Source organism: Dromiciops gliroides, chromosome 6 (genome assembly GCF_019393635.1).
Source record: "Dromiciops gliroides isolate mDroGli1 chromosome 6, mDroGli1.pri, whole genome shotgun sequence".
NCBI lineage: Eukaryota > Metazoa > Chordata > Mammalia > Microbiotheria > Microbiotheriidae > Dromiciops > Dromiciops gliroides.
The window spans coordinates 263,028,710-263,045,426 of record NC_057866.1 but is presented as its reverse complement, the minus strand read 5'-3'; the positions used below and the strand labels follow the sequence as shown (position 1 = coordinate 263,045,426).

Below are 16,717 nucleotides of genomic sequence, written 5' to 3'. Positions count from 1 at the left end.
TCTCTACTTTTTTTTTTTTGGTGGGGCACTGAGGGTTAAGTGACTTGCTCAGGGTCATACAGCTAGTGTCAAGTGAGTGAGGCCAGGTCCTCCTGAATCCAGGGCCACGGTACTTTATCCACTGTGCCACCTAGCTGCCCCATCTCAATTACATTTTAACCTGGTTCTGGAGGCACTCAGGAGTGTTGTGGGCCCTTTGATATGTTTGACACCTTTGTTCTTGTCCAATGAAAGTCCTTATTTTACAAATGAGGCCTTGGCAGGTAAGCTGACTTGTGACCTGGGTCACAAGGGCACTAAGTCACAGATTCATGATTAGAACTCTCACTTTGAATTCAGAGCTCTTTACAGTTTTCCATGCTGCCTCTGAGTGCTTTCTGAGTGTTCTGTGATGTTTTACGTAAATATGTAGGTTTTAGAGTTGGGAAAGTGAATACCTAGTGTGTAATTTAAGATTCTAAATGTGGGTTCTAATCTGTTCCCCCAGTTTGGGGGGGAAACTGACTAAAATCACTGATAAAACGAGTTTAGGTTTTTAAGGGTTTATTGAAAAATAGAAAGAGAAAGATTGAGAACAGAATTCCAACAGCCTGGCATTCCTATCTTTCCTCAAATTTCCTGTGAAGTCCTCTGCCGCCACCACCACCATCAAGTCAGGAACCCAAAAGAGACAGAGCTCTCCTCCCAGGCTCTCTTTCCTCCTTCCTGTCCCCTCCCAGAAAATAGGAGGCTCCTCAAGTTGATTGGCTGGTAGCCTTGATAGACAGCACCCATGAGCAAATGCCACTTCCTGAAGGCAAGGAAAAGCCACATGGCCTTGCCCTCTGAGGCATTTTCCTCATGGCGGAGCTTTCCTATAGTAAGTCTCCAGTAGGTGGCATCATTCCAATCATTACACTAGTTATGAATTATATCAGTCATAGTTATCAGTATTTCCTTGATTACCTTTTTTTGGTAATAGGGTCTGTGGTTTTTCCCCAGAAAACATTTAACATCCTCCACTCTTTGAGATATCTTGAGAATTAATTCCTAAGTTTTCTTTTTTTTTTTTTTTGGGTGGGGCAATGAGGGTTAAGTGACTTGCCCAGGGTCACACAGCTGGTAAGTGTCAAGTGTCTGAGGTTGGATTTGAACTCAGGTCCTCCTGAATCCAGGGCCAGTGTTTTATCCACTGCACCACCTAGCTGCCTCCTCTAAGTTTTCTTAAAATTGTTTTCCCTTTAGCATTCACCTCCTCTGTAGCTGTGGGTCTTGTCTGTTTTCTATTCCCATCTTTGGTTTCTTTCATACCATTTTTACTTCTTCACATAGAGCATATCAGAGACTAAGTTTAGTCTCTATGTGGTGGCACCAGTGTGGTTGATGGAGTCAGTCAATAAGCATTTATTAAGTTACCTTTACTATCAATCACTCATCAGGCATTTACTAAGGGCCTACTGTGTGGCAGGCACTATTCTTAGCTCTGGGAATACAGAGAAAGGCAAAAACACAATTCCAGTTTTCACTGCGCTCACGTTTCTGGGAAGGATAACAAGCAAACAACTGTGTACAAATGAGATTTATCCAGGATAAATTGAGATCATCTCAGAGGGAAAGCAATAGCATTAAGGGGGATGAGGAAAAGCTTGTTGTTGAAGATGGTATATGAGCTAAGACTAGGAAGCTGGGAGGCAGAGATGAGGAGGGAGAGGATTGTGGGCCTGGAGATCACTGCCCATAGCCCAGAGATGGGATTGCTTGTTTGAGGAACAGCAAGGGCACTAGGAGCGCTACTGCACATCCATCAGTGGAGGTGGTGGGGAATGAGGAACGGGTAAGAAGACCGGAAAGGTAGGAGGGAGCCGGTTTGTGGAAGGCCTTTGACTGAATGCCAAGCAGAGGATTTGACATTTGATCCTAGAGGTGTTAGGGAGCCACCGGGGTTTATTGGATGGAGAGGGATTTGATGCGGTCAGATCTGTACTTAATCTGACAACCAAGAGGATGGATTGTAGTGGAGAGAGGCTTGAGAAAAAGCCACCAGGCGGCGGCGGCGGGCCAGTGTGAGGTGAGCAGGGAGCATTTGCAAGACATGTTGTGAAGGTAAAACCAACAGATCTTGGCAATAGATTGGCTATGGAGGAGCTGGGGAGGCAGAGATGGTGAGGAGATGACAGTGACACTGAGATAGTGAGCCTGGGTGACAACCTTGGGATGCTGGGGAAGATAAACGAGTCCGGTTTGGGGCATGTTGCATTTCAAATGCTTACTGGATATCCATGTCGAGATGTCCAATCGGCAGTTAGAGATGCAAGACTGGAGGCTAGCAGAGAGGTGAGGGCTGGAGAAGCACAACTGAGAATCTTCCGCATAGGGAATGATAATTGAATCCATGGGAGCGAATGACATCAATAAATGAAATTGTATAGAGGGGGGAAGAGACAGGGATTTGAGGGACACCCACCTTGAGTGGGCTCAGTGTGGCCTGAGAGCCAACAAAGGGGCCAGAGAAGTAGTCAGAAATGTGGGAGCAGAACCAGGATAAAGAATAATCACTGACACCGGAAAGAGGAGTAGGAGGAGAGGTCAAGGAGGAGGAAAATCCAAGAAAGTCTGACAAAACTTTGGCATTTTTGCATTTCTTCCAGTTTTCTCCTCAAATGTTCTTGGGATGATTTTACTTAATTGAGCATTTTGTTAAGTTTTCCCTCCTGACATTTCCTTCCAATTTCCTTCCTTCTTACTGTTTTATTAGGCAATATAGTCTCTACTATAAGATTTTACAAACAAGCTTTTATACCAAACTGTGCTTGCCCTTGGCTTTTCAACCTCTCTGCCACTAGAGATAGTTTTTAAGCCCCTTTAGTTTCATCATTGTGGCAATTGATTTTACATTCTTTCAATTTCCCCAGGCAATTCTTTAAAACTCTTAAGTTGCAAACTTTTGCAGGTCTGCTTTGGGAGAGGAAGTTTCTTCACTTTGAGTCTCCTACTTGGAAGACATTTTCTTAGGAATTAATAATAGTCTTTGTCATTGTTTCTTCCTTTTTTTTAAAAGACTCAATGCAATTGTTTAAATAGATTGGCTGAGGGGGCAGCTAGGTGGTGCAATGGATAAAGTGATGGCCCTGGATTTAGGAGGACCTGAGTTCAAATCCGGCCTCAGACACTTGACATTTACTAGCTGTGTGACCCTGGGCAAGTCACTTAACCCTCATTGCCCCACCCCCCCAACCCCAAACCAAAAAAACTAAGGCTCCCAATTAAATAGATTGGCTGAGAGCAGTTTCTTTTTCCTTTTTTTTTTTTTTTTTTACAGGGCACTTGACATTTACTAGCTGTGTGACCCTGGGCAAAGTCACTTAACCCTCATTCCCCCCCCCCCCCCAAAAGTAAATTATCTGACAGTACACAGTCTGCTAATTCAGAAATGACTGCCACACCACAAATGAGTCATTCCAATTTCATTTTCAAAAAAAATTACAGAAAAAATCAACTTCTCTCCTTCCTGCTCAATCCCACCCCCAAATTGAGAATGACATAAAAACAAAACCCCTCTTACACACATGTTTAGTTAAGTAAAACATTTCCCCCATTGCCAACGAAAAGGCCCATATTTTTGCCATCCTCAAAAAAAACCCCTTACTTGATCCTCCCAATTCCTATTAACTATCATCTTAAGTCTTCTGCCCTTTGTGGCAAACGTTCTTTAGAAGGCTGTCTACAACAGATGCCTCTAAAGGACCTAAATCTGGATTCTGTCTGTCTCTGCCACCTACTACTTGGGTGATGGGCAAGTCACTTAGTCTTCTGGAGCTATAGTTTCTGAATCTGTAAAATGAAGTGGCTAATTAGATGGCCGGCCATGTCTTCCAACTTCTAACTTAAAACTTACAAGTTACGAGCCTCTGATTCTAAGACATCTAGGGCATAAGGTTTCTGTAGTATCTGTAATCCGTTGACCCTTCATTCCTCACTCATTTCTTACTCCTGTACCATGTTTTTCACAGGTTCTCTCCACCTCCCCGTGTTCACCTTTGTATTGAAGTCACCCAGGATTAAAACGTATTGATTGAGTTTGGAAGGTTTCATTAAATTCTTTGTGAAATTTCTTTACCTCTTTACTCTTACTACAACAAACAGTAGTACATAAACTGCAGTCATTTTCATAGGGGTATTTTTCTAAATTCTTATCAACATAAAAATCACCAAATGTCCCATGAAATGTTTTTTGCTACTTTTGGTTCAATGATATAACCAACACCACCAACTTCTTTATTTACTTCTTGTGGCCCGCCTTTTCATTTGGTTACAGTATTGTTTTGTTTTTTGTCTTGTCAAGACTGATACAATTCAGTTCATCCAGTAATAGTAACCGGACACTGATCTCATATTTAGGATAGCAACACTGTTCAGGGAAGATCTAAACACTATGTCATTCTCTCAATGTTCCCTTTTCTACCCCTGATCTCCCATTATTGGAGAAGCCTGAGGGTTTGGAAAAGACTTAGGACTATTTTGTAGTTTTCTTTATGGGTTGAAGAATTCTTACCAAGTGGCTAACATTCTGCCCATGAACTGCTCTGGATTTAACTGGGTCGAGTCTTGAAAATCAGATATAATCTATTGCTAGAAAGGCTTTGAGTCTTTCTACAAGATGGTGGGACCTGCCAGAGCTTGTGTGTCACTTGCATAGCCCTGGAGAAGCCCGGGTATTGGAGTAGAACTCTGTGGAGAATAGTTCAATATTTCCAGAAATTCTCCTTCGTAGTTAATTTTGAGTCCTGGACCAAATTAGACCCACAAAAAGAGTTTAGAAAATCTATGCACTCCTTGCATTCATGCAGGTGGATGTGGGATATTGTTTGTGCGTATTGTCTATGGAGGAGAGAGAAGGGATTATATTTAGGGATCTAAAAAGGCATCTTAAAACGTTAAAGATATGTAAATGGTTTTGGAGTTAACAAAATTGTCCTTTTTAGAAATTACTGTAGTATTTGTTCAGAGAAGTGAACTTGGCCAGTTGGCCAAATAACTATGTATGAATCACAGTTAAAAATATAAATGAAGTGGCACAAACTTAAATTACCAAGACTTAGAAGATAAGTCTATGACTGACGAGTACCCTCTTTCTGCCACAGATACCTAGACCTTTACTTTTCCCATCTTTTTGTTCTTTTACATTTAAAATCAAAACTACAAATCCACAAAAATCTGCATTATCTTATTACAGATTTATCTGAAAACTCCAAGGAAAATTCTGGAAATTGTTTTTTTTTTAAAGTATACTATGATATACCTTATTTTAAGAACAATTATAAAGGTATTAATGAATGCTCTTAGCATTTCTTTCTGATTGTTGTATTCTTTTATCTTTTGACAGCTGCAGGGAAGTCAACATTTGTAAATATCCTTAAGCAAGTCTCTGATGATTGGGAAGTGGTTCCTGAACCTGTTGCCAGGTGGTGCAATGTTCAGAGCACTCAAGATGAATTTGAGGTATGAAACTGCTTATTCAATGGTGAATATGGTGACTCAGTGTTTCTTTGGTTTGCATTCAAATGAAACTATAACCTTATAGTTCAGAGCTACAGCAGTGCTTTTTGATTTTTTTTCCTCAGTAAAATAGAATTTAACTCCAAATAAAGTCAGTCAGCTAGCATTTTTCTGTGTGCCGGGCTCTATGCTAAGTGCTAAGAGTGTTCTGAGAAACTTTTTCTATTTGTTGGGTTTCGTTTTTAAACAACAGTTAAACTTCTTATCTGATTTTTCAACCCTGCTTTAATGATAACTAAAATGTTATTTTTATCTCAAGTTGAAATTCCTGAATTTCCATGGGAGTAATTTTTCTCGTATTGCCGAGGAGAAAGTGAGGGAAAACCCATGAAATTTTGTTTTCCCGACATAGTAAAATCTTTTGATGATTTCTTTAGTATAAATTTCTATTTTGTCATAAATACTGTATTTCTGGAAGACGAAGGAAACTTTTTAATTATTAAGTTTTATGTAATTAAAAGTAGGCCAGGCATACCACAGTTAAAAATAGAAATGTGTGGTAGAAACTTAAATTGTTCAGATCTTAATAGGATAAAGCACTGAAAGATAGTTCTTTTAAAATCAGCTGCTGGCATGAGGGAAGGGCAGGAATAATTATGTTATTTCAAATGCAAACAGAAAATTAAATGAGTATACCTTAAACTTTGGGTGTCTAAAGGACAGTAACAAAGATGATGAAGGGTCGTCCTATCATGTGATGGTTGATTGAATAAACTAGAGAACTTTATTCTGCCAGGGCGTAGGGGGGTGGGAGAACCCGAATGATAATGGAAGAGGGATTACACTTGTTTTATTTGACTCTAAATGGCAAAACCAGGAGTAAGGGGGAGGCAAATTTAGGCTGGTGGTCAGGAAAAATTTCCTATCAATGAGAACTATCAAAAAATGAAATGGAAGAGAGCTGGGTTTAGGGGGAAGAACAATTCAGTTTTGGACATGTTTGAGGTACTTATAGGACATTTAGGTTAAAAAAAAATGACTCCAGTAGTAGTTGATAATGTGGGAGACAGGATATAGAGATCGTGAACATAGTAGTGTGGTTTATGTGGTTATGTATGCATAGAGATTTGGGAGTCATGTGCATAGAAATGATCATTGAACCCGCTGATATCACCAAGAGAAGAATAGGGAGGACCCAGTGCAATGCCCCACCCTTACTGGCTGAAGGAGAATGATAATCAGGAGGGCAACCAAGAGAAAGCCAAGGGAAAAGAGTTTGCTCAGGAGGAAGTTGGGTCAGCAGCATCCAAAGCCAATGAGAGAGCCAATAGAATGAAGACCCTCTCTTGCCTTTTATATCCCATTGGTTGCTGAGTAAACCTAGTCCCCATCACTTTTCTCCTCAAGACAAGGCCAGGCAGGGCAATAAGAAACTATAAAGCACTTATTACATGCCAGAGACGCTGAGCTAAGCTCTGGGAGAATTATAACAGCAGCACAACAGCAACAGTAACTCGCATTTATATTTTTAAGGTTTTCAAAGCACTTCACATATGTGAAAAAGGAAGAGGATCTTAACCCCCATTGCCCTGCAAAAAACCGAAAAAAAAAAAAGGAAGAGGATCATTTGATCCTCATAGCAACTCTGAGTTATGTGCTATTATTAATCCCCATTTTACAGATGAGGAAACTGAGTCTGAAAATGGCTAAATGACTTGTCCAGGGTTCACACAACTGGTAGTTTCCTGGTTACCTTCATTTTCTCTGTTCTTTTGCCTGCCACCTGGTGGCAGAAATAGGGCCAGGTGCTCAGTAAAGTTCCTACTAGTTTTGATGCACAATGGGAAGGTCAGAGCAATCATTTGCACCACCTTTAACTATCTCTGGTTAGGATGAGTAGCTAAACCTTACAGTGTTGTCCATGTTTATGTGAAAAGTTTATTTTCCTATCGTACTTTATAACTGGTGTTGCTGTTCAGGACTGGAGCACAAGTTATTGAGGACCTTTATTGCGTATCCTGCTTTTTGCTTACAAATCTCTGAGCGTTTTGCCTTTGTTTCCGCTGTACTGGATGTCTTGGTTGGAAGAAAACTGGTCTTGAGTTCCCAACTCCATTAGAAGCCTACATAACTAACTCCTTAAAGCTGCAGCAGGGTGTAGAGGGAGGCCGAGCTCTTTGTGGGCTGCTAATAAGCCCACCGTCCTCTGAAAATCCACTCTGGCAGCTTAGCATGTCCTCGAGTGGCCTTCGAAGCCACTCATTAACCTTTTCTTAGTGAATGACCTGCAGATATGTGTCTCTTTACTAGGTTTCATCTGGAGCTGCGGGAATCTATAGCAAAGGGGAAATTCCCAAAGATCATGTGTTGTCCACATTTTAAAAGATCAGTACAATTAGATTGCCGTGCTGTCAGTCAGCTCTCAGTTATTTTCAGTACTGGAGGGGAAGAGAGTATAGATCACCTAAAAGGTTCTCTGTGATGATTTTGTAACTGACTAACAGATTCAGGGTGTCACAGGATACGAGGCTGTCCATATGGAGGTGAATGAATTCCACCCAAATCCTATCCCTATGCTTCAGGTAGTGACTCTGAGATAATTGAATGATGAGGACTCTATAGTAGCTGGTGCCAGATTTAGATAAGAGAAGCAGGCATGTCACCAGAACCACTGACCTCTTGGAGGCAAGTACTGTTAGCTTTTTATCTTTGTAGGCTGAGTGCCTACCACCATACTTGGTTGTAGTAGGTACGTTATGCTCTTTGATTTACCAACAAAAGTAGAATTCTTTATTAAGAAAACAGTCTAGGAGTAGCTAGGTGGCACAGTGAATAAAGCACTAGCCCTGGATTCAGGAGGACCTGAGTTCAGATCCGGCTTCAGACACTTGACACTTACTAGCTTTGTGACCCTGGGCAAGTCACTTAAAACCCTCATTGCCCCGCAAAAAAAAAAAAAAAAAAGAAAAGAAGAAAACAGTCTGTATATTGATTTCATTCTAGTTTTCATTTATTCAGTGAGGACTGAAATAAATTCAAAACTCTGAATTGAAATTGGATACTTTTGTTACCGACTTCTTAGAAGCTCTGCTTGGCTAAACTTTGCTTTCTCTTAATTACACAAAAAAGCCCCTTAATCCTTCCACCTCCGAAGTGGTGCCTTAGGATCTTTTCAGGATTTCTAGTTCTGACTCTTCTAGGCTGCTATTCAAAATAAAGGTGATAATTTTCTCCTCTCTATCACTTGGCACTTTTATTTCCCTTGCAGACTATTCTTAGGCTGCTGCGTCTGGAGCACCCAGCTCTTATGTGTTATCTCTGCTGTGGTCTCAGAAATCTCTTTGTAAAATGAAGCCATATAAGGTTTCATGGATCTCATTTCCAACTGACTCAGAATCTCTTGCACCTTATGAATGAGCCCTCTATTTTATAACCTGGCAAACTAAAGTTATTATATCTTTTTCCTTTAATTTATCTTCAAATATGAATACCTTCAAATTATCATTTTAAATATGCTAAGCCAGCTTTATAAAAGGTTATAGACTTTTTCACATCAAGTTTTCTATTTTTCACAAGATTTTCTGATATTGAAGTTTTTGAAGAAAGTTATAATTTTGTTTGAAGATTAACACATATTCTTTATTTAATGGAATTCAGTCTCTGGAAAAAACCCTCCAAATTGTCAGTCATCCAAAGAGCAGCAGAGAGACACTTCATCACTTATATGGTGGGTGTAGAGCAGAGGCTCTACCAGGAACTGGGCAAGAAGAATCATGAAAGAAATAAGGGGTCTATGATCTCACAGAGAGGGGGCAGTCATGACAAGAACAAGGTATATACTGCATTGGTATTTCCTTAATGTCAAAAGACCTAGAGGAAAGCCCCCAGTGAAGGATTTCTAAAAAGGATGTGGACCAGAGAGACTATAAGAACAGTATCCATATTTATGATATGAAACCTCTTACAGAAAATTGAATTTAATGAGCTTTAAAAAAAATTCTCCAGAATAAAACAAAAAGGAGAGTGTGCGTAAAACTGCAGAATTCTTTTATGTGCAACTTATTTTTTGTTTACAGTATTTAAGAAATTAAGAGTATGTCTTTCTGGGCTAGTTCAACCCCCTCATATTTTAGACCCAAGAAAACTCAGATCCAGTGAGGGGAAATAAGTAGTCCTCAGGTCACACAGGACTCTGACGCAGGGCCTTTGATTCCAAATCCAGCATCATGTGACCCAGAGTGAGCAGAGCTTTGGAGACGGTGCTCGACAAGAAAAGATTTTATTTGAGTAATGTTGATAGATAAAAGAGAAAGCTGAACTGCTCGTCCTTCTTTTTTGTCTTTTTTTGCCAGGCAACGAGGGTTAAGTGACTTGCCCAGGGTCACACAGCTAGTAAGTATTAAGGGTCTGAGGCTGCATTTGAACTCAGGTCCTTCTGAATCCAGGGCCAGTGCTTTATCCACTGTGCTACCTAGCTGCCCCCTTCTTTTTTGCCTTTGAGAAAGTTTTGATTAAGATCAGTGAGCTTAATGTTGAGCCCCCTACTACTAGTACTTTGAGATTTCTTTTTTTAAAATTTTTTTTTTTAGTGAGGCAATTGGGGTTAAGTGACTTGCCCAGGGTCACACAGCTAGTAAGTGTTAAGTGTCTGAAGCCGGATTTGAACTTAGGTACTCCTGATTCCAGGGCCGGTGCTCTATCCACTGCGCCACCTAGCTGCCCCTACTTTGGGATTTCTTAAGGAAGGTCATATTCCTTGAGGATCTGATGGATTTCAATTATATTTCCTTTCAATTTCCCTCTTTCCAGATTGAAAACCTTTAATCTTTTTGGCCTATGCTCATATGCGAGTTTCTCCAACTTCCATTTTTGTTTTTCTTCTCTGAACTTTTCCCAGTTATATCTTAAGTATTATATGCTGTCAGGGTAGGTTTTGTTTAATTTTTAAAAAATCAATACTACATATTACTTTCAATGAGGGGGAACTTGACAATATAGATCTTTTTTATTTCAGTTCACAGTAATTCTATTTTTAAAATCTAGCAAAGTTGCTGTATATTTTTTACTTTTCTCTTTACAGAGGGAAGCTAGGTGGTACAGTGCACAGAGTGCTAAGCCTGGAGTCAGGAAGAACTGAGTTCAAATGGGGCCTCAGACGCTTACTAGCTGTGTGACCTTGGGCAAGTCATTTAACCTCTGCCTCAGTTTCCTCATCTGTAAAATGGGGTGTAGTAATAGTACCTACCTTCCAGGGGTTTCGTGAGGATTGAATGAGATAAAATTTGTAAAGCATTTAGCCAAGTTACCAGGCACATAGTAGATGCTTAATAAATGCTTGCTTGCTTCCTCCCTCCCTCCCTCTTCTATCCAGACTTCCTTCCTTGTTTGGACACGTGATACAAGTTTCAGCATAAATGCTAGATAAAGTCTAAGGGACTACAAAAGGTGTAGTGATGTTGTGATGCTGCTGCAAAATGCCAGGTGGCCTGAGTGAGTGAAATGTTCCTCTCTCCTTCCTGAAATCCGGGACACTCCATCACTACATTAAAGCTTCCACAGGCAGATTACAGGGATTATGGGTGGTAGTTATAGTCGTTCCTGTGTTCAGTGCCTTACGTAATGTCCCTAAATATCTGGCTTGTGAAAGGTGTGCCTTTGTCATGGTCTGTATTAAATAGTAATGCAAAGCTGGGAATGAATTCCTTAAGGAATTTCTGAGTGACAGTGAGGAAGTGTGCCTGAACACAGGGTGGGCATCCACTGCCCTGGAATAAATGCCAATAAAAAGAACATGGTCATAGTAGGTAACTGAAATTAATCAGCCTTCATTGAGGCGGGGCCACAAGGGATGGACTTTGGCCCCTGCTGGACATTGTGGGCCCAGCTGCTTGGGCAGGATCTTCAGTTCTTTGTGCCTGGCATGTTTAATTCTCACTTAACAAGCATTCTTTTTTTGTGTGTGGGGGGCAATGAGGGTTAAGTGACTTGCCCAGGGTCACACAGCTAGTAAGTGTCAAGTGTCTGTGGTTGGATTTGAACTCAGGTCCTCCTGAATCCAGGGCTGTGCTTTATCCACTGCGACGCCTAATGCCCCGTAATTCTCACTTTTACCTCTTAGAATACTCTTTCCTTCAGGGCCTACTGTGCTCTCCTGTCCCCAACATGACTTTGTGTATGCATTGTGTAGTTTGTATTTGCTGGGTGGTGTACTCATTATTTTTCCCTGATAGAATGTAAGTTATTTGAGGGCAGGGCCTATTATCTTTATATTTCCAATGTTTAACTGAGTGTCTGGTACAGAACAGGTGCTTATTCAGTTGACCTTGTGTGCTCTAGTCTAAGGAACTGGTAGCTTTAGCTTAGGGAACTGTAATAGACAAGATCACAGTGAGAATTTAACTGCTTTAGCGTTGATAAGAAGCGTATTTTCTTCTTTTTGTCCTTTTTTTTTTTTGAGAGAATTTTATTTTTAAAAAGCCTGCTCAGTTTAGTTTCTTGTTTTAAAATAGGAACTGACGACTTCTCAGAAAAGTGGTGGAAACGTGCTGCAGATGATGTATAAAAAACCAGAGCGATGGTCGTTCACCTTCCAAACATACGCCTGCCTGAGCAGAATACGGGCTCAGCTCGCCACTCTCAATGGGAAGCTCAAAGAGGCTGAGAAGCCGGTGGTGTTCTTCGAGCGCTCCGTGTACAGTGACAGGTACACTGCTTGGTTCATTAGCCTTGGAGAGAAGCCAGTTAATTTGCTGAGCTTCTTTGAGACACCAGCACTATAAGCGGTTGGGAGAGATTGAGCATGTAGAGGTAATGAATGATGATTGTGCCTGCAGCAACTTGGTGCTAATAATAAGGACCCATGGTTAATAACTCCCTTTCTCCCCTGAATCCCGGGGTAACTTAGGGCAGGACCCCTGTTCTTGTGCAGATATTTTTTTTTGGAGGGGGTTCTGCAAAGCCCTTTCCCCATCACAGAATTCTCATCTGCTTTTGTTTATTTTGAACCAAGATATCTTATTTTATATTTTTACCAAGATATCTTATGATGTCTCTTTTGCAAATCAGAACCCTTATCTTCTCCAGGGGTTCTAGCACTCACGGATTCTCTGGCTCTCCAAGTCTCGCTTTCCCTTTCTTGATCACTCGAATGGTATCGGGTACTCCCTGAACTTGTTTGAACCAGACACATTAGAGTGGCCCGGATTGCCTGCCTGGCCACCATCCCTTAGCCTAGTAAGTGACTGGCAGCTGACTTTTATCAAAGAGGGGCATGTTGATGATATGTATCTATTACCTTTCAGGTATATTTTTGCATCTAATTTATATGAATCTGATTGCATGAATGAAACAGAGTGGACAATTTATCAAGATTGGCATGACTGGATGAATAACCAGTTTGGTCAGAGCCTTGAACTAGATGGAATAATTTATCTCCGAGCCACTCCAGAGGTGAGATATAGAGAAACTTTTCTATGAGTTACAAATCTGTTGAATTCCAGTGTATTTTACTAGGCAGCTAGGTGGTGCAGTGGTTAGAGGGCAGGGCCTAAAGTCATCAAGACTCATCTTCCTAAGTTCAACTCTGCCCTCAGACACTTACTAGCTGTATGACCCTGGACAGGTCACTTAACTTAAGCCTCCATTTCCTCATCTGAACAGTGAGCTGGATCTGGAAATAGTAAACCTTCCCAGTATCTTTTCCGAGAAAACCCCAAATGGGGTCACAAAGAGTTGATACGACCAAACAGCAGCAGTGTTTTGTCATTGGTTATTCCATAGACTGAGGATGATGTGTCCTCATTTTCCAGTCCTTTCAGAAACATGGAATTCTTGGAGGTGTTCAGCGTCTGAGCTTTGGCTGCTGTGGAGTGGAGGGAAGCCAGGAAATGACTTCATAATGATGGGAGGGGCCGCTTTTCAAATGTGACTTTGGTAACGCAGCTGTTACCCCCCTTTCCCCTCCCTGTGTATGTGTAACTATAAATAGGACGCTGGAAGAGCTCTAACCTCCGAAATGTGCTGCTTTCTATTTAAGGAAAAGGATTATGGTTTTGTTGTCTTCCTACCCCTACTACCTGCTTCCTGGGCCTCCAACAAGGTTTTTGATAAGCAGAAATACTAGGCATCTGGGCCATATAGGGAACTCATGAGCTCTTTCACTATTATATGAACATAGTAATTTTGTTAAAGAAAATAGGGCTTCCATTTCTAGTGGACTTAGAGCTGAAAGAGACTGTCTGGTCCAGCCTGTTTTACAGACGAAGAAACTGAGGCCAAGTGATGGAAAGTCACTTGTGTATGTGATACCCGAGTATCTGAGCTCCGGCCCCCTGACACCAAAAAGTGGCTTCTCCTATGGATTTTTCTTTTAAAAATCGGCATTATTGATGCCTTTTATCTTTTTTTTTTTTTAATTTTTATTTATTTTTTTGTGGGGCAATGAGGGTTAAGTGACTTGCCCAGGGTCACCACACAGCTAGTAAGTGTCAAGTGTCTGAGGCTGGACTTGAACTCAGGTCCTCCTGAATCCAGGGCCAGTGCTTTATTCACTGCACCACCTAGCTGCCCCTGCCTTTTATCTTTATAGCACAATTATTTCTCTTCTATCACCTTTTCCCCAGCCTTGAGAAAATGAAAACTATTAAGCTAAAACTTACTGTAGACCATCTCTAACTATTCTGTCCATGAATCCTTGTCTCTCTGCAGTGAGGGAGGAAGTAGATTTCTCATGGTCTATGGACCCTTTATTGGTTTTCCAATTAGTTTCCATGACTTTCAGGGCACCTTTTGATGTATACTACAAGTGTTAATGTCTTAAATGATCCCCTTTAAGTAGTTTTATCAGAATTTGATGCATATTTTACTATTAGATTTAGATAACATAGAAGTGGGCTTTGCATGGACATATGAATATACCATTTAGCGTTAAACAATTTAAAATTTGATACAATTTTAAAGGGTTATTTTGTTTTATTTTATTTAAAATAATAAACATTTTTATTTAGAGTTTTGAGTTCCTAATTTTATCCCTCTTTCCCTCCCTTTCTTCCCCCTGAGGTGGTAAGTAATCAGATGGGTTATGCATGTGTAATTATGTAAAACATTATCATATTAGTAATTTTGTATAAGAAAACTTGAATAAAAGAAAAAAATGAAAGAAAGTAAAAAATAGCATGCTTCAGTTTGTGTTCCATCAATGTCAGTTCTTTCTTTAGGGGCGGATAGTATGTTTCATCAATAGTCTAAAGGGTTATTTTGGTAATAACTTGATATAATGTATTCTGGGTACTAAATAGTTATAGACTTAGCTCAGGTTTTGACCCACAAAATCAATGCTTGGTTTTGAGGCATCATATGTCTGATGAAAATTATAAGAGAAAGAGGATAATATATACTACAAACTGAATCTATTCTTTTTTTTTTCTTTTGGTGGGGCAATAAGGGTTAAGTGACTTGCCCAGGGTCACACAGCTAGTAAGTGTTAAGTGTCTGAGTCCAGATTTGAACTCGGGTCCTCCTGAATCCAGGCTGGTGCTTTATCCACTGTGCCATCTAGTTGCCCCCTAAAGCTATTCTTTAAAGGTCTCTTTGTTATGAATAAAGAAAAGAAAAGGTTTTGCTGTAACATTTATTTTAGAAAGTGAATTTGGCTGTGGGTTTATTTTTTTGGTCTTGCAGTAGTATTTTTAAGGTAACATATCCACAAAATTTTAAACTGTGAGATTAAAATTGAATATTAGATCATAAATCTCCCCTACTTAACCTTTGCCCTTTAAACTGGGCTGGCTTTTCTGTTTAAAGCAAGATTTTTAGAGGCTTAAAGCAAGGGAGATTAGGCAAATGAGGCAAAGTCAGTGGGGGTATTTAAGAGAAAGTCCACTAAATTAGGTGGCCAAACTAGGGAGGGTGGGAGGGTCCTTAAGATCCCTTCAGGGGTCGCCAAACTTTTTTAAAAATCTGCCAAAATCCACAATGATCTGAGAGTCTGCTAACCAAGCCCCACAATAAATGTCAGAATTGTAATCATATCTTTCATTTTTCCTTCTTTTGTGAAATCCAGTGGAAAAGTCAAACTTAGGTATTTGCCAGATTGCCAAAAAAACCCCAAAACAATTAACTGAAAACTTTAAATGACAGGAATAATTCCTTTTAACTCGTTTCCAAAAGCAAATATGTAGGAATTTTGCCCAAGACGGAACCTAAGAATACCAGAAGTAAAATGTTTGCTTGATTTTTGTGTGTTGTCAAATTAGCAGATAATGAAAAGTCATCACTTTTTCCTCATTTTTTTGTTCCTTTAGAAATGTTTAAATAGAATATACTTGAGGGGAAGAGAAGAAGAACAAGAAATCCCTCTTGAATACTTAGAAAAGCTGCACCATAAACATGAAAGTTGGCTCCAGAACAGAACATTGAAGTAAGGCCTTGGAAAACCATGTTCCACATCTGTCTGTGAATGGTTTGTTTCTAAATTTGAATCTGAAACCTGGCAAGGGGTGGTGGCAACACGTGGAATCAGGACTTCTTTTTTTGGCACCGGTGGGTGATTGAGAGAGTACCTGCGATGATAGCAGCGTGTTTGAACAGATAGCTATTTCCTTATCATTGCCATTCGCAAGAACAACAAATACAGGTATCTCCATGAACAAATAACGGAATGGTTTTGGTATGAATTACCTAAGGTATCTCCATTTTAGGAGAATCTTAGGGTAACAAATAACGCATTTATTCTGTTATTGCAGCAAGACTTTGAAGTTGGCAGGCTCTCAGAAGTGCCGGACCAGGATTCCAGCTTCAGAGTTTCTGTTCATAACATGTAGGGAGGTGTGAAAAAAGGTTGACGTCCTGAGGGAGCGGGAGAATGGCACGTTGTTTGAAGAGGGCATTGACTCATAAATAGGGGATTGTGGATTCTCATTAGTGACAGGAAGATGAACGAACATCTACTTGCCATTTGTATTATGCACATTCTAGGTTGCCAATGACAGCCGAATACAACCGACTTTTTACCTCTTGGACAAAGTTCCTATGAGCCCAGCTCCCCGACCCCACCCATTTGGGCCAGATGAATCTGGATGTAGCGCTAAAAGGGACGTCATATGCCACTTAATCAAACCCTTCCCCTGCCCCCCATTTTATTTATTTTTATTTTTTTAAAGTCTTAAATAATAAGAGTCATTGTGTCATAGTAAAGAGCTTGCTTCAGAGTTGGGAAGAACTCTTTTCAAGTCTCCCCTTTGGC

The 16,717-nt window shown here is 40.3% G+C and overlaps 1 protein-coding gene across 1 annotated transcript in view; it reads left to right on the top strand.

Annotated features, from left to right (window-relative positions):
* The window catches only part of DCK (deoxycytidine kinase), a 31,867-nt gene that overhangs the window by 5,797 nt on the left and 9,353 nt on the right, over positions 1-16,717 (top strand). Inside the window, exons 2-5 of the mRNA XM_043971615.1 lie at positions 5,363-5,478; positions 11,985-12,178; positions 12,777-12,924; positions 15,777-15,892. Coding sequence (XP_043827550.1) covers positions 5,363-5,478; positions 11,985-12,178; positions 12,777-12,924; positions 15,777-15,892 — 574 coding nt within the window. The remainder of the gene's footprint in view (positions 1-5,362; positions 5,479-11,984; positions 12,179-12,776; positions 12,925-15,776; positions 15,893-16,717) is intronic.